The 25,393-nt window shown below is 38.0% G+C and overlaps 1 protein-coding gene across 1 annotated transcript in view; it reads left to right on the top strand.

Moving 5' to 3' along the window:
- The window catches only part of LOC145991401 (uncharacterized), a 59,996-nt gene that overhangs the window by 22,596 nt on the left and 12,007 nt on the right, over positions 1 to 25,393 (top strand). Inside the window, exon 2 of the mRNA XM_083127389.1 lies at positions 14,805 to 15,401. Within this exon, the coding sequence (XP_082983515.1) occupies positions 14,809 to 15,401 (593 nt within the window). The 5' untranslated portion in view covers positions 14,805 to 14,808. The remainder of the gene's footprint in view (positions 1 to 14,804; positions 15,402 to 25,393) is intronic.

Below are 25,393 nucleotides of genomic sequence, written 5' to 3'. Positions count from 1 at the left end.
GTGGCTGATGACGATGAGGTATTAGCAGGGACGTAGCTAGGTTGATCAGTTCGGGGGGGCCAAATCTGAAATTTGTTCCTATGTAAATATTTCCAGACAGTAAAGGTAAATAACTCTGTGTGTGTAATGTACACACACATACACACACAGATATATATATATATATATATATATATATATATAAAATATTATATTACATTATAATATTGCTACATATATAGTGCATTGGTATATTAAACTACTAAGAAGTGTATATAATATACGTATATGTGAATACTGGAGGTCAAATAAAAATTATAATTCAACAATTTTCAGGAAGCAAATCAATTTATGTAATTACTATTAAACTATTACTTTACAGTTTTCCTTAATGTATTTTACTTTCTGCTTGTCTCAATGACAACCTCTTCTTTTTTATCGAAACTATATCCTCTGTGGAAGTGCTAAACTGATAAATTATTCTGTGTAGGATCTTTCCTATTCATTCTGGAGGATACCGGGATTTTTTTTTTCACCTGTTCGAGAGGCTCCGGTGCCCACCCAGCGTCGTACGTATAAAGTGGGTACATGGAGGAAACTCTGGCAGGTAAACGAGGCCAGGGACGTGGTGCTGATTGATCACATCACCTCCACCTTCGGCCGTGATCAAGAAAGTGTGGAGCCCTAACTACACACCCCTATACGCTTTCATGGCATAGCGAAAAGCACAGGGGAGCACATTACTTTACTTTTTTCATTATTTGGTATCCAGTACGTCATCATTAACAAATCATATTACATACACGCACACATATACACATTTTTTTGGGGTAACAATTATAACTTGTTTTATTAGAAACGCTTATATTGAAAGCGAAGCGAACAAGAAAAATATTACTAATTTCATACCTTTCATTCTTTCAAACAGGCAATAACAAATACTTTCACGAGTCATCATGTAAGTAAACTGCTACATTTTCTTCGTCCTCTTTCATCTGCCCCTCCTCCCTCCCCAAGCCCTCCTACCTCCTCACTAAAGTTATTGCTTGCTCGAAGGCAGCGAGGTCATTGGACTGTTCTGGTACTTGGCACCCTGGATAGAAGCAAAATCTAGCAGAATGAACAAAATGAATCGAAAAGAAAGGTTTACTGGGAAAGGGACTGAAACAGCAGGGGTACAATAACTCAACCCAGGGATAAGTCTTCCCTGCCATTTGAATGACCGCTGCCTGCAATTTGTCAGGTTCGACACAAAGGGGTCTAGTCATACAGTGACGACCACAGATTAGAAATAGGTCTCGCAGGAACATTTTATGACGGGCAGTTCAGATAGTATTTGGGACGCAGTGCCGCCTTTGGTTGTCCGCAACCATCTCGCCAACATTTGTTGAACAAGCTTGTTGTATTGTCTCCATTCAAGCTTTGTGCTGGTCTTAGGGCCGCCTGTCAAGATGTTGCTTTCCTGAAGAAAGAAGATCGCATTTTATTCTAATTTCTGGGCCTTCCCGATGGCGCGGTGGCACCGTCGTTCCCTTGTAATTAAGGGGTCCTGGGTTCGATACCCGGTGGAGGCACATAGTGGTTCGGATCCCACTTGAAACTGTAGGTCCAGTCCCGATTAACCTTACTGTGCACAAAATGGACTTAAAACAACTCAATCAATCAATCAATCTTATTTCTGGCTGTGAATTTAGGCAGGGACGTAATTATAACAATAATAGGACGTTATAAAAACATTAATAATAATAATAATAATGACGCTTTTAACATTGACCTATGCACACTAACAGAGCGTTACAAGTGTTAGATAGAGCCTCCCCGGTGGCGTAGTGTTAGAGTCGCCACCTTGTAATAAAGGGGTCACGGGTTCGTTACCCGGTGCAGGTACATAGTGGTTCCGGTCCCACTTTAAACTGTATGTCCAGTACCGATTAGCCTTATTGTGCATGAAATGGACTTAAAACATCAATTCAATCAATCAATCAATCAAAGCAAGTATTAGATAGGCCTACATTCTGATTTGGACTCCGTGAAAAAATCTTGAAACACTAATGGCGCGGCGAAACGAAAAAGTTTGGAAATTCCTGCTCTAGACCATAAAGATTAGCTTTGTTCCTTCGTTTGTTAGTGCTATATATATATTTTTTAAAACAATGCAAATATAGGTAAAGATTATTTCTCCGTTGTGTGAGGTATCGGTAGACCGTTAACATCTGCTAGCAATGCCAACAATGCATTAGTGTACATTGTTATTAGCTAGGCTTCCACTCTCCCCGACATCCATTCTAAACAATGGCATTACTTATTTCATTTATTCCAGTGTTCGTGGCGGAGTGGTAAGCGTAAAGGGCTACGGAATCAGAGATCCCATGTTCAAACCTCCACCAGCCATTGGTGACTCATTCTGTTTGTCTATGCTCCCATCACCTTTCCATCCGTCCATCATTCATCCATCCACATCGACTTGTAAAAATTAACCTAGAAGGTAGGAAAAAAAGTAAAATAGCCAAAATGTAAACCTATTGAATTCTTGGTGCCTCAGTGGCTGAGCACGTTAGCTGCCGAATTACGATTTTGTCCCAAAATGTTCTAAGTTCGAGTCCGTGAGTTTTTGTATTAAGTCCTCTTCATGCACAGATAGGCCAATCGGGACTGGACGTAGAGTTTAAAGTTGGATTCAAACCACTATGTGCGTCCACTAGATATCGAACCCAGGCCAGGACCTCTTAATTATATGGTGACGACATTACCGCTACGCGATGTCCTCGCCTGGAGAGGCAGGCGCTTTTTTTGTTACTGTCCATGCATTAATTTCTTGTATCACCGTTGCATATCTTTGACATTAGCCAGAAGTGCCAGTAAAGTAATGTAAAATCAGGAAACGAAAATCAAAGTACATCCAGTGTTCAAATTGAAATTTTTAATTTAACTCCTGACCAGGTAAAGAATTTTCCTCTTAAATAATCTCGATCATATTTTGCTATTGCTAAGAATTTGACGTAATCATTTCTTTCAACTTCAAGTAAATATTACATTAATATCAGCATATAAATTGTCAGTTTCTGTACTGAATTTTACATTAAAATTAATACTGTTGTTGGTTTGCAAATTACAATATGTATTTGATGAGAAAATATTTCCTGATTAATTTGCCTTCCTCTAAGAAAAATAATTCTGATATGAAATAAAAGTCCACTGAGACGAGATCAGTGATTACTGAACTCTTGTACATTAATTGGAAAATTTGTGTTATTTACTTTGAACCATCAGTCCGTATGTTTTAGGTACAAATCTCAAAATTTGAAAAGGGAAGCTGATATGACTTTTCTCCTCAGCATTTTTTCAATTTGAACACTCCATATACAGACATATACATATTTCATTATTTGAGTTAAACTACGAACACACACACACACACACACACACACACACATATAATTGTTTTACAAAACTGATTGGTACTCACTTTGTAATTCGCCCACAGTTCCATGCATTTTAGATTAGGACGTTCCTCCGTTTTCCTTAATTTTTTCACATGGTTTCTTCCAGTTGCAAATCCCTATTTTCCTGAAACTTGATTCTGCATATCCTGAATCTGTGCCTAATTTACGGCATGGAAAACAAAGGCATGCGTCAAGTTCCACACTATATTCTAGCCACGGCGCATATGCAAACCAGTATTTTTTAAATAATCGCTTTCGCTTTCCGAACGTAGTATTTGGATAGTTTTGCAAAAGTGGTTGCCTAGGATTATCTACCCCAAGATCAGTAATTATTTTCACATTAGTACATTCACTTGTTTTCCCTAACTTTGGAACGTCAGAACTTGGATCAACATCATCTTCATTGTCGTCATGTTCCACATGTTTTGAGATAGTTTTAAAATATCCAGTTTTGATAAATTTATCCATTCAAAATGGAAATGCACAACAACGCTAGAACTCTTCTCACACACGAATAAAAACACAGTGACCGTAGCAACCCGATAGCAGACCTTGCTCGCAAGCAAGAACACAAAGCTAATCTGTGGCTCTTAAGCTGAAGCAAGGAGCAATTTTTCTTCTCAGAACAATGTCGGTACTGGAGAACTCTCTCCATATGTCGCTCGACCCCCTACTGTTGACCGCTCGGCCTCGGCGGAGTCTTTGATTCCATCTGTAACGGAAGGGTCATTTTGCAACAAAAGGCAAAAGGTTTTCACAAACTTAGGGTAGGGCAAGGGTAATAACCTCAAAGTAGGCAGATTTTATGCCTTTGGTTATAAACTGGTAAGCAACGAAAGGGTGGAATTTTGCTGTCCTACATTTGCTTCCGAAGATTTTCTTCGGAATAGCAGGTTTGTTCCCACTCAGTGTTTCCAACTCTGCTACAAATTTACCAGAAAATAATACGTAGTATTAATTTATGATAATTTTTAAGAGATCAAAATTTTGTTTGCGGGGGCCAGAGTTACAACTGCCGGGGCCAGTGCTCCCCAGCCCCCCCCCTAACGACGTCCCTGGGTATTAGTAGCACATCAGGGATTTCGTGTAGGAGTCAAGTGGCCTGCAGTTAAAAGGGTTGAATCCTATTTTCGAACAGTCCTATTTACAAACAGTGCCTAATGGTTATAATTGCGAACAGTGTGTAAATGGTCCTAATTGCGGAAAATGCCTAAATTGTACTAATTGCGAACAATGCCTAAATGGTACTAATTGCGAACACGGTCTAAATGGTACTAATTGCGAACAGTGCCTAAATTGTACTAATTGCGAACAATGCCTAAATGGTACTAATTGCGAACAATGCCTAAATGGACCTAATTGCGAACAATGCCTAAATTGCCTTAATTGCGAACACATGAAAGGGAAAAATAATTCCATGTCCTAATTGCGAACACATGGAACTAAAACACGTATTGTCAAAAACGAATAAGGGCAGTGACCCAGAGAGAGAGGTAGTCTAACTAGCAACAACCGTAGTTAACCTGATTATCAAATCACGATCTATCTATTTTTTAATCCCTCCAAGGTCATTTCACCCTTTTGTTTGTCGACGTAATCTAACTTTCAATTGTGTGTTGACGTCTTGCAAGTGCAGTTGTTTTAATAATGTAAATAATCGAAACATATAAAGGGAAGTCTTGTTCTTTGTTCGAAAGTTCGATACTGCCAAAAGAGATGTGCAATTGCTTCAACAGGAAGCATCGGACCTAATCAACAGTGAGCTAGGTAGGTCACATCCAAGAGTGGCAGACGTCATAAAAAAATTAGGCTGAGGCCGACAAGTCTAATGTCCTAATTCTTAGGATGCAAACGAATCTAGAAGGTATAAAGCAGAAGAAGGAATAACTTTTATTGGACGAGAAGATAACGAGAAGCACGAACAAGTATGAAGAGAGTGGTGACATTCGATTCCTAAATTTTTAAAGAACATTGGCATGCGTCTTGAAATTTTACTAAGTAAAGTTAATAATTATTGTTAATTTAAGAACTTTGTAGCTGTATAAAAGAGCAGGTCAGACTTGTATTATTAAATTGTATAGAGGAAGGTCGTGAAATATAGACTACCGTAAGTTCTGTTAGCATAAATCTGGCTAGTGTGAACAAAACAAAACGTGGCACACGAATAATCCCTACCAACAGTGTGAAATACGTATCTGGGCGTCTTGTTCGACACAAAACTATCATGGATGCCACACTTGCAGAAAAAAAAAGACTGCAACTGATGAAACGACTCGTTGGCACTAATTGGGGACTTCGAGCAAACATTCTTCTAATGGCTTTTCTTCGGCCCGTACTCACTTATGGACATACATGTCTTTCAGCAGGAGATTCGCTTTATGAACACCTAGAAATCTTTGAAAGACATGCATGCCCATTGGCTTACAGAATAACCAAACTGCCAAGTCTAACGCGACTCTTATACGCTAGACTTACCTTTCCCCGTATATCCCTGCATCTGGAAACATACAGTAATAGCAGGATTGATTAATTGATTTATTTGGTGTTTTAAGTTCACTTTATGCACAGTAAGGCTAATGAGGACTGGACCTACAGTTTAAAGTTGAATCCGAACCACTATGTGCCTCCACCGGGTATCGAACCCGGGATCCCTTGATTACAAGGCGACGACGCTACCCCTGCGCCATAGGAGAGGCCCTATAAATATTGGGATGAACAGAGAACATCCACTCCTAATTCACACCATCCGAGAAGATGCAATACACGACAGCTACCCGTACAGATTATACACCCCCTTACAGCACCCTAAATGTCGATGTTATTTTTTTTACTGCAATTCGGTGTTATTTTTCGAGGTTTAGGGCAAAATTCGGTGTTATTAATTTAAAATCGGTGTTATTTTTGCATGCATGTTTACTGTTCCTTCTATGCTTAATGTTTTTACATTGTTTTAGTTCTGGAAAATTGAGACAAATTTTAGTTTCAATGACAATAAGAATAATTTTATGACTTGCCCTTGTGGGAAATGGCCAAATTTCTTCCATTTTGAAAACTGTTTCAGATCATTAGCCACTAAATATGAAATGTTTATTGAATGATATCACCCAAATCTTTGAACACAGTCATGCACGTCACATTTCCCTAACAATGTCAAAAAATCCCTCTGCGACCTCAAAATACATTTTTAAGACCAGCCTTAAGTAACCACTTAACAATAGCCCAAATATAGAAGACAACACTTAGACTATCCATTAATATCATGGACAAATAGAGAAATCAGCACTTACCAAAGAGAGGGACATAATCCTAGAGATGAACCAGGGAAAAGATCTTCCTACTTGTACATAAACACTCTTTGGAGAAGTAAAGGTCCATTGCGCACCTGGCTTTAAATTGGCAAATTGCTAATCAAATTAGAAGTATCTCATATCCATAAGTTTGTTTTTAGAGATGTCCGTAGTCTTTTTACTATTTGCCCCTCCTGTTCTAATTTTGAAAGATGTATAATACTTTTATATATGCTGTTTTGCTTTTTATTATTTTAATATCACCACTTAGATATATATTAAAGTCGAAAACCCTGTTGAATTGTGTACTTCAATAAGATTCTGTATGAGAAGCTATCTGGTTCCCTAGAATGTAATTTCATCTATCACTAGATGCCGGATTTCTAAGTTCTAAAAGGTGTTCTTGTAGGTTCCTGAAACAGGCTCTAAAAATCCTAAAATAGGTTCTAGAAATCTTAAATTAGGCTCAAAAAATCGTGAAGTATGTTGTAAAAGAATTAAATGGTTCAAAATTCCTGAAAAATACTAATTATGTACAATAGTTGAAAACAAGATTTCAAAAGAACCGTAAGAAATTTTGATAGGCATACGATACAACAACAACCAAATATTAATTTTCTAACCAAATGTTCATTTGTATACATAATTTTCAAAGTTATCCACATATTATTGTACTGTTAGCAAATGTTACCTGTTGATGTGAAGAATTAATTGCGTATGTATAATTAGCTGCACACTACCACTGTGACTACTCAATGGGAATATCTTGAATACCAGAAATTCTTCGTGAATTATTGGCTCCGGGATTTATGAGTGATTTTTCTCCGTAGACGTGAAGAATTGCAACTTTTATTAATTGAAATTAAGCATATTTATAAATTTATTTAATAACCAGTCGCCTATAACAGAGCGAATGCTCCAATTACAATAGGCATTACAATTTGCTATATACAATATAATTTACATAAATATATAAGACATGAAACCTTAGATAAATACGAATACAAAAAGTTATACAAATACAAAAGTTACACAAATACAAAATATTACATACATATATTACAAATTTTGAACAGAGGAGAAAAGTAAAGGACAGAAGAAACAAAACATAAACAAGTAACAAACTATGAAAGCTTGAGAATAATAATAATAATTGTCCTGAGGCAAGTTTTTTACAGCTTAGCTTCTATTTTTATCGAGGAAAGAAAAGAAAGGTGCGTAGAAAATAGAACAGAATGCTAAGAGCATTCTCATTCGATTAGTTTTTAATTTGCCAATTTAAAGCAAGGGTCTCAACAAACCATTACTATAATATATTATGTAAGAATTAACATTATGCTTCTAATATGTGTGTGTGTAGGGCAAAAAAAAGTTTCACTTTAAGATTATAAAATATGGAAAATCATACACGCAAGCACAAGTGCAACCTTGCTGCAAGAAGTAAACAATATTTACGAGGGAATTTTGTTAAGTTTCCGGCCTCGGAAAGAAATACTGCCGTCAGTGGCAAATGATGTCATTTTATTCAACATAGTTCCCTTTCTGGTTGACACACCTGGCACAACGTTCTTGCAGCTATTCTAATCCATGGTAATAGAAGGTTAAATCTTGGCCTGCAAACCATGCCTCTTCTGATGAAATTACGTCACTGGTGTCCTTAAATTCGTACCTTTGAGGTGCATTTTGAGTTTGGGAAAAATGGGGCCAGATCGGGGAAACAAGGGGGATGGTCAATGAGTTCTGCAATATTTTACAAAGATGTGAGGTTACTCTCTAGATACGTACGCCTATAGTTTACGAATTGAATCCTCTTTAACCTTGCTTTCTAACGCATGTGTTGTAGCACATACACCCTGAAATTTTGTGGGTTGACCTCCTCGTACACACTTAGATCACTAAGTTCTGTCTTTCAATGCGCCACATAATAATGTGAGAACATCATATCATAAAACATCGTTATATAACCCAAAACTGTAGAAACTATAACAAATGCATTATTGAATCACATTACTTATTATACAGAGTATCCATTGGACAATTACAACTACTCACATATCTCAATACAATGATACTTCAGTACTGTTAAATATACAACCTTGTTTCATTACCACTTCATGTCATTGGACTTTTAATTGTTCGGTTTGGATAAAGTTTGGATTGCTCAAGGCTTTGGTTTTGAAAACTTTCTAACTTCTGTCAGTCTACGCCTAATATTATCTTCATTTTCTCGAAATAATTTATAAATACCATATGATGATATGGTATTCATGGCCCACTCATCATTTTCGTGAATCTAAGTTTAAGCAGTAGTCTCTCCAAGACAACCAACGATCGTTAGTTCCTTCGTTCTTTCATTATACCACCTATTCTTTAGTGCTTAAACGAGTTGAGCCAGTGCTAGTCTTACGTGCAGTTTTAAATCATAGATTGGTTCGGAAAAATCGAAACAAACTGTTGTTTGCAAAACTGCATGTTTTACCACTCATTGCACAATGATTTGGAAACAGGTGTGATTCGCAAAATACTTTTAAAGAAAGTATTTCAGTGATTTAAAAGTACACATCAACAAAAATTGGGAAAAAAACAACAAAAAACACACTTATGTGATGATCCTGTAGCATGTCTGCGCCTCTATCCCTCCGTCCTTGTCAACTATTGGCATCTCAAAAGTTACAAGAGCTACGAAAAGGTTGGTGAACTAATAGACATACTAAGTAATAGCTCAAGGCACCATAAATTAGTTCGATCAATCCATCTGGCTGACCGTGAGGCACATCAATTGACCTGTCAATATTTGAACAAGCAATAAACGTAAAGATCCAAAATTTTCTGAAATTTCAGCGTAAAAGGGTGCTTAAACAAGGCATTAAATATTTCCATGGCTGCTGCCTTTCTCTCTGTGACAGTAAAATAAAAGAATGTCAAAAAGCCATACATTTGTTATGTTGCAATATCTTTGAAACTACTCAAGCTTCAAATACAAGTGGACCCTGAGTAAGACGCGCGCATCATTATGTCTGTGTTAACCATTTCATCAGTTCCGGACTACATAGACCCTCCTTTTGAATACGTCATTAGTTTCGAGTGATTTATTTTAGTAGTCGGTGTCTTCCTCGATGCAGACATCGCGGAATTGCCAGGAGAAATACGTATTTAAAACGACTGAACAAACATTCGCAATGTGTAGTAAAATGTGTGTTGAATGAACCTACGTTGGCCTTGCAAGGTATGGTTGGAGAGCATTAGTCATGCTCTAACCAAACGTGAAGTCCACCAGACAGTCCGGTGAAGCAGAACAAAAGCTTACGCAATTGGCTCCTCTTCTTTGGGTGAAAGGGGAATGGGACAAGGAAGGGCGGTGGCGAGTTCCAGTGCCTGCCTAAAGCGTTTTGTTGCTGTTACTTTCGTGGTTCTTTACTTCTGCCTTATATACCGTGCGTCCAATTCCTTGGGAGGCCGAGAGATCGGGGAAAGTGTGGCGGGCGGCACTAGCGCAAATGCCGACATTTTCGACCAGTAACGTCCCGCTTATTTTTATGGACATATCTTTAGCATGCAGATATTTACATTAAAATTGCAAAACGAGCACTAACCTTCGTTATAAGTGATGTCCACCTACATGCACACATTCCTGGCATCGATTTGTAGACTTCCAAGGGAATTGTAACGGGTAATATGTATTATCGAAGGGGGTGGGGTCAATATCACAACTCTTACATATTAGGCCTTAAATTGACAGCTAGATTCTGGGGTGGATTGAGAATTAAATGTTGTGGGGGGGGGGGCAATATTCAACTCTTGAATATCAGTGTTAAGTCTTAGATTATGACGGATATTTTAGCATTAAATTTGGGAGGGGATATCAAACTTGTGTATTACTATTGTCTTAGACGGTTGAGCAAATTCTAGTGAGGGGACTATGAATTATTTTTTTGGAGGAGGCAATATCCACTCTTCGATTTCAAGAGTAAGTCTAAAATTGGCATGGAAATTTTGGTGGGAGGATTGCGCATTAAATTTAAAGAGGGAGATATGAAGATCTTGATAAAAGTGTTAAAATCTTAGATTGTCAAGGGATTTCTGTAGTGCGGGAGAGCTCGAACATTATATTTTGTGAACTATATTTAGCAATATGATATCTACACGTTTTCGGCACCGAAAGTGCGAAAAGCAAAGCTGAAAAAAGAGTAAATATCACTCACGGGATCCTAAGACAGTATTGACACCCTACTAAATTAATATTCTCGAAAGCCTGCAAAGAAATGCATGTAAAAATTTCCTTGCTCGCTTTGCTCGCAATTATGTGTTATAAAAATGTGCGTTTGGCGTTTTATTGAGGTGTATTTGAAGTTTTATACTGGAGCTGCATTACAAGACATGAACGACATTCTCGATATTGATTAATAACACCAGTTCTTAAAATATAATACTTAGTGTTGGTATACTGCTTAATTAAAGCAGGTGCATCATTTGGAAAAAAATATATATATCAAATTCCCATTTCTAACTTCATGTCACATGAAAATTTTACTTTAACAAGCGAAATTTGCCCTGAAGATAAAATCCACGTAATTATTGCTATGGATAAAAAAAAAAAAAAGTGTTCCCCTGTGCATAGCACCACGCCATGAAGGCGTATAGGGGGTGTGGGGGTAACGCCCCACACTTTCTTGATCCGGTCGTGTGTGGGGGTGATGTGATCAGCATCACGCCCCTAACCACCTTTACCCCCCAGGGTTTCCCCCAGGTACCCATGTTATTCGACGCTGGGTGGGCGCCGGGGCCGCTTCCACCGTTAGAAAAGTTCCCGGATTTGAACCGCCCGGGGATCGAACCCGGGACCTTTAGCATGGTAGTCAGACGCGTTACCGACAGAGCCACCGCGACCACTTAATAAAATAATTATATTTGCCCAGAGCAGAGGGAGGAGGTGAGTTCTTTGAACCGTATTATATTCTCGCTTCTCGCCCTGAGCTTAGGAATTTCTAGCTAGGGTTCTGTAATGTATCGTGATACAATAATTGAATCGGTTACATGGCTGCAAATCAAATTTCGATCCTATGGTAATTTATTTTTTCCCCCGAAATTGACATTTTTGACAAATCTATCCTATATTTTCCCATTAATTAATTTCTAGGGATTACGTCTCAAATACAAGTATTACAAATATGTAGAAACGTAAAAATCCAGGTGTGAGTATATTTTACGGCTTTCGAATTTGAAGCGATCAAAGTTAGAATTGCCTGACGTTTGAAACACTGCATATTAGGTTTCTCACTTGAGTGTAAAAAGAACGCTTTGTGGAGACTTTTCACATCGCCGTAGAGTTAGGCAACACACATAACGCCATGCGGGCTAGCGAGCATTTCAGGATCTAGGTGTCCTTTTTTTTTGCGGGTGGCTGTACAATTTCAGATATTTTTCAAAGATTGTGTGACGTCTCACATAAGACTAATTTTAGGATTTTTGAAAACGGCGAAATTGTTTCTTCTTTGGTTTAAACGGTAGAATATGACAATATAAACTGTCTCCTGTAATTTACACTATCTTTCTTCGATCTAACTTGGTTATTCTGTTAGAATAATAACTAGCTGAACTTTATTTCAGTTATTAACAATAAAAATCTGATTTTATTGTAACTTGAAAAGAACGATGTAAAATGCCAGTGGGACCCCCCTCCTCCCGACGGCCAGGGAGTATGGAATAACAAATAAAAGTATGTTTGCACGTGGCAAAAGATAGTGTGGTTTTCCAGGCACCACTTTGTTTTGGTTTCCTCTGCAATCTGCATAGGCCAAGTGTCCTGCGATTCCAAGTAACGGTCGGTTCTTAAGATTCACTTCCTTCGAGATTCGCCACGCCTGGAGAGACTTGTGACCTCCAATTTTCCTTTCCTCGAAGCAGTCGCCATAACAGGCACGATTGGGCTGAAATTGAAAGGATTCTCTTGCTTGCATCTTCCACTATCACTGTTAGCCTAAGATTCAACAGTTCAAAAAGAGTGGACCATGCGAAGTGCTATTTAAGGCGACGAAGACAAAACTAAAATATAACACTTCTTTTTTTCTAGGAGATGGAAACAAATTCATTGGTAATCAGAAGCAAAGCAAGACCACATTCGATTAAGACCAGCCGTTAATTTCGCGAGTCTATATCTGTCTCATATGTTTCTGTAAAACTGGGTCAAATTCTGCAGTCATGTTTAGACCAAACCAAGAGAATTGCTATTTTTGGGGCCACAGGAGAAAACAATCTTGCATCCAACATATAGCCTACTTGTATACACGCGCGCGTGCATGCATACATAGCCTACATATATTGGCCTATATCAGGAGCGTATATTCTAGGCTAGCTAGGCTATCTGCGAAGCCTGAAGTCTAGAGAATAAAATACAGGAGAAAAATCTATCAGAAATTGTAAATAAAATTATTCATATCAGTGAGATGATGATGGTGATTCTGGAGTTGGCAACCTGATTTCTTGTGAGTTGGTAACCTGATTTCCTATGAGTTGGCAACCTGACATCCTATGAGTTGGCAACCTAGTTTCTCATCAGTTGACAACCTGATTTCTTAGGAGTTGGTAAACTTATCTCTATGCATAGCCTAGGACCTTGTGACATAGTGAGATAGCCCAGACCTTTGAATCAGTATACGCCAATGGACTATATGATATTTAAATAACTTGTTATTTTTTAATGATTTGATACAAAAGAAAACAGCCCCAACTGATCAACCCAGCTCTTCTGTCACTTTGGCCAATTGCGACGACGAGGACGAATGGATAATCTAATATTTCTCTTATCTATAGACACGTATCACACAATATCACTTTTCAGCCACTTTTGGCTAATCGGGACAACGAGGATGCATGACGAAGTGGGGGTTCGGGATTCCAGCCTCCCCCTAGGAAAAGTTTACGTAAAGCATCAACCCCACCTGTTTCTCATTCCAACCATCCATGGAAAAATCCCACCAGCTACCCTCAAGGGTCGAGCAAATACCCCCCACCTAATCAACGAAAGGACACTCACTAAGGAACAGCCATGGACAGGTCAAGAGTCAAATCTGGAACATTTCTTTGATAGTGAGTAGGCATGCCGAGGGTACTGGGATGGGCTTGTAAGAATCTAGACGGGAACAAGACAGATTGTTAATTTTTAAATAGAGACGGGACCTATTGTCCCAGGCTCTCTATCCTGGTCAAGACTTATAGATAGGGAACGGAAGTTGATGACCAAAAAAATATAGGTATATGACCTATAGAATGTCCTAAAAAATGGGGTAAATGACGTAGAAAATGGGAAAAAATACCATTAAATTTGTTACTTTCGGGTTAAAAATTGAAATGAAAAGGAAATTAAACAAAATGCAATCTCCTCATCTCATCTTACATTTGAGTTTGTCCCAGACGGACACCTGGTGGTTTCCCCGGACACAACAAAGACTGTCACCAGTTCAGCATTTATATTGCTCGTAAAATGCAATCCTGCGAGAGATATATATTTCACCTTGGTGAATAGACTCAAGAATATTACCAAAATGAAAGAAGTGACAAAATATGACGAAACAATGCACCGAATATTGCAAAAAATAACGGGAAAATGCCGAAAATCGGGGAAAATGACCTAAAACCTGAAAATTGGCAACAAATGCAAAAAAATGCACTTTAAAATTTCCTCTTTTTGGGTTCTAGACGAAGTGTAATATTGTGTATATTTAATGGGCATCGTGTCCGAGATGTCAGAAAAAAGATGACATTTCATCAACTTCCGCTCCCTACTTATAAGATATAGATAAATCGTGTATTTTGTAGTACTGGCAAAGTCAATCCATTGTTGGCAATTGAGAATCTGAAGCATGGTTAGCATTTATAATCAGGATAAAAATCTGCCACACACGTTGCCTTTCCCATTTCTGCAGATTCATCGTTTTGCACATTGAGACTTAAATGTCTCTAGAAATAGTCTTAGTCGTTACTAATGATGCTGATTTGACTCCCTAAATAAATGAAAACGTACATTTCCATTTCTTTATGCAAAAATGGTAGAACATTCTTATTTCTTAGGAGTAAAAATTATAATTTTATTTTGCAGAAACATGAGGATGTCTCTCGTGCTGCCTGTCCTACTTCTGATCCTCTGTGGAGGCTTAGCTGCAGACTCTAAAGGATCAAGAAACCCACCTCGCCACAGCAAATGGAGATTGTCAAAGACTCCCACAACTACAAATGAAGCTGAGGACACCATTATAGACTTAACGGTGAACCCATTTACAAGACTTGTCTATGGAGGATTGAACATGATATATAGATTTGGAAGCACCATAGGGGAGTCCCTCGGCATGAGAGCCTTATTACAGAGAGGACTTGAAGGATTTTTGGAGAAAAGTTTTGGACCTATCTGGTTAAATTCTCTCAAGAAACTGGTAAAAATAGGGGAAAAATTAGCAGACTTGTCAGAGGGGCGATCAAGGAACGTAAGAAAGTCCCTCGACCTGCTTCGATATGGAATGAAACAGTTGAAAGCATTTAAGGATGGCCAGATTGAGGCTCCCGAGTATGATAATTGTACTGTCACTGATATAGTTATGCGTGGAGCTCGAAGCCTAACTCGTCTCTTCAGCATGTCCAAGAGTGATGTTACTGAAAGAGGTTACCATGGGGGAGGTGGAGGATACCATGCAACGTATGGGTAAGTTGATATCTTGAGTTCTTATAAAATGAAATGTATGCTAAAGGGCACCTTTTACTGTGAGGTAAACTTGTTTCTGCTGTAACAGCCAACATATTTGTGAATGCATATAACAGTTTTTGGAACAATTTCCCACATCTGACGAACAAAGATCATTTTGGACAAGAAGAACCGATTTTTCTTGCAGCTGAAATTGTACCTCTACATAAATGCAATAGAAAACATCAGAGATAGTGATAAAGAAGTTGTCTGGAACTGGACTGCTGAAATGTGTCTTAATATCCAGTTCCTCATTGTTAGAAATGGTTATCTCACTTTGAACTCTTGTCCTTTTCCTACTACTCAGAGCCAAAACACCAGGGCTGTAGTCAAGAGTTTAGGGTGGTATATGCCGAATACCCTTTGGTTAAACTTCTGATACAATGCGTATTCCTTCAACTTTCGTTTCGTTTATATTTCTTTATGTAATTTGGCCATTACTCCAGTGAACTTATATTACTGTCAAATACTTCTGGTTCCATGTGATCAGGAACATAATGTCGATTAGACCCAATAATGCCTTCTCTATTGTAATATGCCTCATTTATACCAATTTTGGGTGTATCATCATCATCATCATCATCATTAATATTCTACCATCAATGATTATTTTTGATGTTGTTGTTGTTGTTGTAGAAGTTAAATGATTTGAAGCATATATTTAATGAAAATATAATCTAAAGTTAATGGAAATGTGGTCTCTTAATGTTTCACGAAACGTAATGTATATCCTCTGAAAATTTTGTGACTGCAGCACTGCAAAAGATTATTGAAGAGAAGTAAAATGTGAATCAGCAGTGAACATAGAACCATGCATAGAAAAGAATGACATAAAAAGGAGCAATATGAATACTTGGACTGCACATAAGCAATTCACACAAACCTCTTGTTTCTGAACAATTTTCCAGGCAATTTACGAACCAGGGATTCATTTTAGCCTTATCAAAATACTGTGATCTTCTGTTTTCATAATGTGAACTGAAAATATAATTCCTATAATAATAATAATAATAAATAAACTTATATTTGAGGCATGTGCAACTTACGTTATGAATATTAGAAGTACAATATAAAAATATATACAGGATGAAATACTTACATTTCATGAGTATCTGTTTTGCGAAAAAACAACATTTCAGGATCCTATTGTTCTCATCTTCAGGTTTTCGTCTAGGAAAGTATGATCATTACATAGCTGTGTCAATTAAGGCAAGGATTGAGGTGGCAGGTAAAACAGGTTAAAAAGGATGAAAAATTAACTCAATATCAACTGACCCCATACACGTAAAACCTTCATGTTCTAATCCTAACTTTAAAAAATCCAAATCTAAAAAAGTCAATAAAAAACCCTTTACACACAAAACATGTTAAAAAACCCTTTATTGTATTGTTGGTTTAATACCCACTGGGATGTTCCTTGTTTTGTTTTACAGCAGATAATGTGGCTGGTAGTAGCTATGTCGTTTTTTAAAGAATATATGTGTTCCTTTCAACCCTGATACATATCGATTCATGATGTCACAGATGCGATCAAATGTTGTGTTGAGTTGCCAGAATACAGGTGGCAAAATGGTATTTTTTGAACAGCTGTAGTGCCTAAATAATGCACCAATGACAAAACGTTACTGAGAAAAGTTGTGTTTTGATGTCCACTGTAAGTTTCTGTGGTCCATGGGTGCTATTAAAATGACACCCTGTTTAAGCGTAAATTCATGACTGGTAGCAGGCATATGCAAAACAGGTTACTAATAGTAAACACTGCCACAAAATATTAATTCCTACATTAGAATAAGTCTATTGAAATCACCTGATAAAACTTTTAAGCTTGTGATAGTACTGTGCGTCCATTTCGATCTTCAGCCGAGAGATCGGAAGAAGCGTGGCGGGTGGCGCTGACGGAGATGCCGACATTTGTGGCCTGTAATGCCCGCTTATTTTTATGGACGTATGCAGACATTTATATAAATATTGCAAAACGAGCACTAACCTGTGTTATAAGATTACGGTTTTCATTTTAGTAGCTTAGTGGCTGTATGTGCCGATGATTTTGACACGGCCAGCTCTTGTGAAACACAGCGTAGAGGTTTGTTTGGAGAACATTCTAACGCTGCACCAATATCATCGAGTTTTGCTTCGGTTAGAATCCGTTGTTTTTGCTTAGGTGTTTTAACATTTAACGATCCAGTTTCTCGTAATATAAGGACAAGATGTCTAACCGTATCTTTATGTGGAGTTGAAACGCATGGGAATTTCTGTACAAATTGCCTACACACGTCTCGACACAAGTCTGTTGTCATGTACGTGTCATACATAATACATCTTTGTTCTAACGTGAACCTTGCGACTGGCATTCCAATCGTCTAACTGACACAACACACACACACACTGCAATAACACAAACAAGTAACTGCAAGTAACCAAGAATAACACTCTTGCGCACAGTACGAAATTAACACGCCCTTGGTTTTCATTGCTCGCCACTATATTCACAGCTCTGTCTTCATCTAGTCAGGAAGGAACAAAAAAATTTCGAGCTCGAAGATATCGGATTGCAAGGAAGCTTACGAAAACCATTCACTTTTAAAGGTTTCGTCTGCAGCGTAATCTTCATACAGTGTTGCACATTCGAAACCTCCAAACGATTCCCATCGCCACAAAACTCTTTCAAGGATATAAACTTAAGCAGGACGTTACTGGTCAAAATTATGATTAAAATGTTCTATTATCTGTGGCTCTTAACATCGTTTCTAAAGCGTATTTTTTTGTGTATATAAGGGCAGAACTTGGATGAATTGCAGATGATAAATTATAACACAGGTTAGTGCTCGTTTTGCAATATTTATATAAATGTCTGCATATGTCCATAAAAATAAGCGGGCATTACAGCAGGGGTTTATCCAGGATTTTTCACTTGGGGGGGTGTTGAAAAATTTTGGGGGGGTGTAAGTTTGGGGATGTTAAGTGTATATTTTCGGCCGTTTTGAAAGTAATCGCCCTGATTCAACCCGTGCAGAGATGCTTCCGGAGTTTGGCAGAAACCCTACCCCCCCCCCCCCTTACACTGGTTGGACAAAACACACGAGAGAATATTCAGGAACAAAAGCTAGTTAGATATAAATTAGGAACTTGTTATTTAATGATTAGGTTATTTTGTTTCACTTTTCCGCCACTTTTGTTTAATTGTGACGATGTGATGGAATTGATGAAGGGACACTCACGAAAAGGACCCATACCCGGGATTTGAACCTGGGACACCTGGCATCGTAACGCAATGTGGTAAACTCCTTTTTCTCCTCTTTTTTAATCAAAGGACAACTGCTCTACGGTAGTTATCCCTCTCTTTTTCGTATGCATCAGTTTTACTCTATTCTCCGTTTTCATATTGAAGACAAACACAAACATACATGTCTTACCCAGGATTCGAACCCGGGACCCCTGGCGTCGTAGTACGCTGTGTTAACCACTTCGCCACGTGAGTCGACGGACCACTACACCATGGAGGTCGATTACGAATTAGGAATACTTGCGCAATATTCTTTATTTGTGTTTGTATGTTTCTTGTGTTACGTTGACGCGATTTGGATAGATGGCATTGATAAAGTGACACTCATGTCCACAACAGAATGTGAATTCGGAGCGTAAGGTAACAAGATGTAGGGTTGCTCATTCAACACAAACAACAACCCAGGCAGTAATATTCCTTACACGGCACGCTAAGACGCCAGGGGTCCCGGGTTCGAATTCCGACCTGGGCATGGGTGTTTCTTGTGAGTGTGCCTTCATCAACTTCATCAATTTCATCACATCATCACTCGTCCTCATCGTCGAGTTTGGCCAAAAGTGAAAGAAATGCGACGCTAAATTACAAAAATCAAAAGAAAGCAATATTCTTTACTATCTCATGAATATATTGAAATTTTATTCTTAAGAACAATCACTTTTTGTGTAATCAAGAACTCCCAAAACTCAACCCTGCTGGATCTTTGAAATACGCAGAGACATGACTTAGAACATACTCATTGATGTATGCATTTTTGTCTTACGCAAATAATTGTAAAATTCAGTAAATGCAAATATGTAATCTATAAATGATACTACTGATGTAATTGGTGAAGTTAAACATTATTCTAACACACGATAAACTTGAAACATTTCTATTTTTAAAAATACATCAAATTCAGGGTTCAAAAGTTTTAACAATAACTGAAATTGAAACATTATATAGTACATTGCATACTTGTATAAACATAATTTAAACATTACTGTCATTCTATTTTAATATTCATTTCATTATATTGCTACACTGTACAGAAAGAGCTTTCATGTTATCTCATCTATTCTAATTCTCTTAAGACCACATATTTTGCACAATATATTTTATTCCATCAAACTGACTCAAAGTACTAAGAATATAAACACTTGGTTTCTTTCATCACTACAAAAGTGATTAACCTAGTAACAAAATTCATGTACAATTGGAAAATTTGGCAACTTCCAAGGCTAAATTATGCTCATAAGTTCTTCCTTTTAATTTAATAATGTGTGTTTGCATTAATACCAATAACAAGATAATAAATCAAAATTTATGTGCATATTGAAAGCTATAGGAAAAATATACATATAACGATAAAATAGAATGATCACAACAAACGTCTAAGATTTGTTACAAAAAAATGAAGTCTCTTGTACAGTGGGATGAATAAGTATTACCAGGAAAGTGCCCGCCACCATGCTTCAGAATTGAGACAAAACGTCAAAAAAGCTGTTGACAGGTTTCTTGCCAACATACGCAAAAATCCAGGTCTTTAAAACACGCAGGGTGCAAGAGAAAAATTTAATGAAAATACTCATGTGCAGTTTGCCGAACAATACTTGTGCATCCCACTGTACATGACTATTTCTTACAAGATCCTTGAAAGTGACAATTGAAATTCTTAGAAAAGACTTCCAATCATAATTGTTGGTAAAATAAATATTTATATTCACTGATTTTTTTCATTGACATTGAAAAAGTTCAAAATAAAGTTTTTCACGTCTGAGAAGAAAATTTAAGCAGAATTACATTCTCATAATAATTCGCAAACAATTCTCAGAATTAAAAGAAAAAAAAGTACTATCATTTTCAATTTCTCACTGAAACACTTTTCCGTCCGGAAACCTATCGCCTTGGCTTCTCCATCCACTTACAATAAGCTCTGTCAATTAAATTTCTATATGCTGTATTTTCTGCATCAGAAGCGTTTCTAATGTCTGGAATCTTCGGACCTTCAATAGAAATTTTCATTAGGGCATTCACATGCGCAGGAAGCAATCGGGATCTCTCTGAACAGAGAATTCTGTTCATTGTGGAAAAGGTCCTTTCTACACTTGCAGTTCCTACAGGAAGGAGAAGAATTCTCGTTGCTGCTGCAGAAAGAGCAGGGAACATACATTTTCTTTCCTCTCTACATGAAAGGTTGAGCAGGTTTGATTGGGATGCCAGGTCTCCATTATATCTTCGATAAATATTGAATTCATCTTTCATGTCTTTTTCATTGGTACCACACAATTTTGAAATCTTCGTGAAATTTGGGTTATCTGGCTTTTCAAGAAAAATTTTATGGAAGTTTGCCATTTCTTCAAAATCGTCGGAAAACCTGATTTTCATGTTTTGTACAATATTATCTCTGTACTTCATGCCTAGATTCATTATCTCTTTCTCGCCCATATTGTCATTTTCCATGTAGATGTTATTCTCCATTGCTTTTGAAATGATTTCATCGGATTCTGCCTTAATGTCCTTCATATGAATTTGAGCAATAGATTCTTGTACTGCTTTTACTAACGCCATGGCTTCTGTTATATTGCCCGTTGAAGACTGAAGGCTCTTACTCAAACGAGCCAGAGAACTCAAAAGGACTGACAAGAGTGTTAAGAAAAACACAGTTGATTTTTTCCGAAATATCAACAGGAGCCCACCAGCATCCGATGAATAATTTCCGGCTTCCATGTATATGTGCTCCAAAGCAACACATATCGATACATAATGCTGCACAACAACTTTCACGCTGCCTTCATACGACAACCACCTTGTTTCTCCGGGTTGAACGAGTTTGTGAGAGGTGCCATCTAAAATTTTCTCCGTTTCTTGAAGAACAGTCAGTCTTTTGTGGCTTCCTCTAAACATGCTGTACAATTTGTTAAGGGCACTCAGGACTCTCTTTATTTCAGCCATCTGTCGACAGCTGTGGACAAGAGATAACTGCAAAAGATGGCTTCTGCAGTGCACAAAGAGTAAGTTAGGAGAATACTCCCTTAATTTTGCCTGCACGCCATTTACTTTTCCTGAAAAATTAGCCCCACCATCGAATGATACAGCAGTTATGTTTTTAGGATCGAATCCAGCTTGTGTAAGTTCACCTATTAATGTTTTTGTAATATTTTCAGCCTTGGTGGATTCCAAAGGCACTGCGGACAAGAATGTCTCTTCAACCTGGTGCAGATCATCTCTAGACGATATGTGGCGAACACAAATGCTAAGCATTTCACGTCCGTTCACGTCTGTGCTTTCGTCTGCCATTACGGAATAACGCTGTATATCTCTTAAGCGTTCGGAAGTTAAATCTGTAACAGCTCCTCCGATTGCTTCGAGGAAGTCTGTTGTCGTGGTTGACGACAACCGGTGAGCATTCTGTGCACTGGCTTGAATTTTCCTTGCAAGCTCACCACTACCATCAACAAACGCAGCTGTGGACACTAAATTCGGCCAGTTACTTGTTGTGTGTGGAATTTCTGATCTAAAGAGATAATAACTTAATTTTAAAAGATCTTTTACTATGTTGGTTTCCTTTTGACTTTGTTCATTTCCAAAACGTACTATTTGAGACCGAACGTTCACACCAGCTGATCTAGATGTCGATGCGGCACAAGAAAGCATATGTAACCTACTTTTCTCGTGCTTCAATGCTTTGTCCCCTAATTTTTTTGATGCAGATAATGGTACCAGCTTCGATACCCACGGTCCAGTTTTCATTGAACTACATTCTGAACATACGGTGCACTTATATCCTTCTGGGGTACGTTCAATCCACGGATAGACACTATACCAAGAACCCTTCCTGCGGTTTTCAGATGCACTAGTAACAGAGTGTCCTGCAATAACCGTTGGCAGTACAGTTTCTTCAGAATCTTCGCTAGACGAATGTCCATTATTTTCTGGAATTCCATTGGGGGGATTCTTCATTGAATCTACTTGGACTTCATCTTCCTGAGAACGAGAAAGGGATGGGACCATTGTAATCAACTGTTACCAAAATATTAATTAATTGAATAACCATTTTCCTTCTTTGTTGTATCAGATGTTAACTTTACATGGGTCTTAAGGTAATTGCCACCAGGATTTTTTCGTCATTTTACATTTACAATTTGTTAACGCCCTTTAATATCGTACATTCGGCTGTTCCATTGTACTTCTTTCATCTATATCATATAATTGTTATTCTTCGTTCATGATTCTTCATTTATAATTACATGAAATTAGATGAAAGAGAAATCAAAGCAACATCTGAATCTACACATTTGCGACCATGAGCAGTCCCAGGTTCGATACCCGGTGGAGGCACATGGCAGAGTGGTTCGGATCCCACTTTAAACTGTAGGTCCAGTCCCGATTAGCCTTACTGTGAATAAAAACACCAATTCAATCAAAATTGCGACCATGAGCAAATGTAATCAATCGGGAAAATGAGCAAATGCGATCAATGGGGGGAAATGCAGATAATTGCCATCACTTGCCTCTTTAGAAGTTGCAGGACGGACAATTCTGAACTAGATGAGCTTACTTTGAGCGCAAACACAAAGACATATGTTTTGTGAAAAGGTAAAATGAAGAAAATGTTCCTGGGGCCAGGTACAATTACAACGCATATGCATGAATCACAATTCACAACGGAGTAGTCAGCCTTCTTGATGGAGTAATTGTGCATTCACCACCTCATTTGAAACCATGGCATGAGAGCAGTAAGTCACGGGGAAACGAGAGGCTGGCGACAGCCTTACCAATTTGGAAATAAATGCTAACAACGCCAAACCTGGCCTGACTAATCTATCCACGTAGGCATATAATAGCTTAAATAAACAACATTTAAACGGCCACACCCATTTACATGGTTATTTCTGCTACTATATGCCTACGTGGATAGGTTAGGCAGGTCAGGTTTGGTGCTCATAGTACATATATATCTTCCAAGTTTCTTACGCTGTCGCTGGTCGAAGCCTGCACTTCGCATATTTTCCGAAATTTCAGAAATCTTGGTGCTAGTATAGCATACCGCATACGTAGCGCGACGCCAGTGGTTCCGGGTTCGATTCCCGATCTGGGCATGGGTGTTCTTTGCGAGTGCCCTTTCATCACATCATTACTCATCACCACCGTCGCGATTAGCCAAAAGTGGAGGAAAACGCGACGTTATATAATACAAATAAGAGGGGGAGTAGTAGATATGTTAATTTTTCCATTTCCTTGTGCCTTCTTTGGGGCGGAGGAGTTACGTAGCGACTATTCCTAAAAAAAATAAATGGGAATAGGGGGTAAGATACGTTAGACGAGATTGATCCTTTAATTGCAAGAAAAAATGTACGAATCTTTATGTGAACAGTTTTTCTTATCTCCACTTCATCTACCGTTCTTTAACAGACTTACATTGTAGAATTAATATAGAGATTGATATTTTGATCCTCTACGTGAGATGATATTGTTGTCCTTACACCAGTTTGCATTATATGCATATTGGCCTAAGAAGATAGCACACGCTGAATCAGGCAAACTGTTTTCGAGAATCCAATCGGAAACTACGATCCACATGAAAATATGTTTACTAGAAGATTTGTTTTAAATTAAAGGACTCTTGGATTCGATTGGATTGATTTATTGTTTTAAGTCCACTTTATGCACAGTAAGGCTAATCGGGACTGGACCTACAGTTTAAAGTGGGGTCCGAACCACTATGTGCCTCCACCGGATATCGAACCCGGGACCCCTTGATTACAAGGCGACGACGCTACCACTGCGCCATCGGGGAGGCCCAAAATGACTCTTGAATGAGGTGAAAATGGACCCCCTTCCCCTTTCAGTAGTTTCTAAGGGTGGACAAATGACCCCTGCCTTATCTCGTTTATCCACTAACTTCAAGATTTTCCATATTTTCAGTTTGAACAATACATATTATCCTGTGACAAAGTTATACTCTCACTCTATATATCAAAACATAGTATATCTACATACTTATGGGCGTCCGCAGGATTTTTTCCAGGGAGGAGCAAGCAAGGTATTATTTTCCAGAGGGGCAAAAAAGGCACATTTTCTACCATAATAGTGTTGTCCCCTCTAAAAACATTGCTTTATGTTCCAGCAATAATTAACACATATTTTTGTGTCCGAAATGAAAATATATGTGTGAAATATATAATTTTTGTTGACTTTCATTCTCCAAGGGGGCCATCCCTTTCCGGACGATTACATACTTGGGCATTTAGCGTAACAATGAGAGCTTTCTGCTGTGACGTCAGAACGCAAGGTTTCTGTCACATTGTGCGATAAAGGAGACCCAGAATTTCCCGTCAGCATGGCAATTGAACCAAGCTGATTGGTTCAACTAATGTTCATGGGATTCTCCCTGTCTGTCGTCGTGTCACTCGTGTGGCTTGGGGACGGTATTGCCACCCTCCCGATAAGAAAATGTGTTACAATTTATTATTAATAATAATTTATTATTTTCGGATAACTGTATTTTTGAGTTCAATTATACATCAACTTTTTGAACACTGAACTTCCGTTACTTATTATTCAAGTTATGTTATATCGATCATTTTTCCCCCATGTAGTTGTTTACAATAGCTCAACAAACAAAATGCTTTTTTTTTTCACAGAACTTAAATCGTTTGAGAAAATTCGACTACTAAGATCAACGGCTTGC

This window comes from Lepisma saccharinum, chromosome 8 (assembly GCF_977018435.1).
Source record: "Lepisma saccharinum chromosome 8, izLepSacc3.1, whole genome shotgun sequence".
Classification (NCBI taxonomy): domain Eukaryota; kingdom Metazoa; phylum Arthropoda; class Insecta; order Zygentoma; family Lepismatidae; genus Lepisma; species Lepisma saccharinum.
The sequence above is the reverse complement of the archived record's forward strand: the minus strand, read 5'-3'. Positions and strand labels throughout refer to the sequence as shown.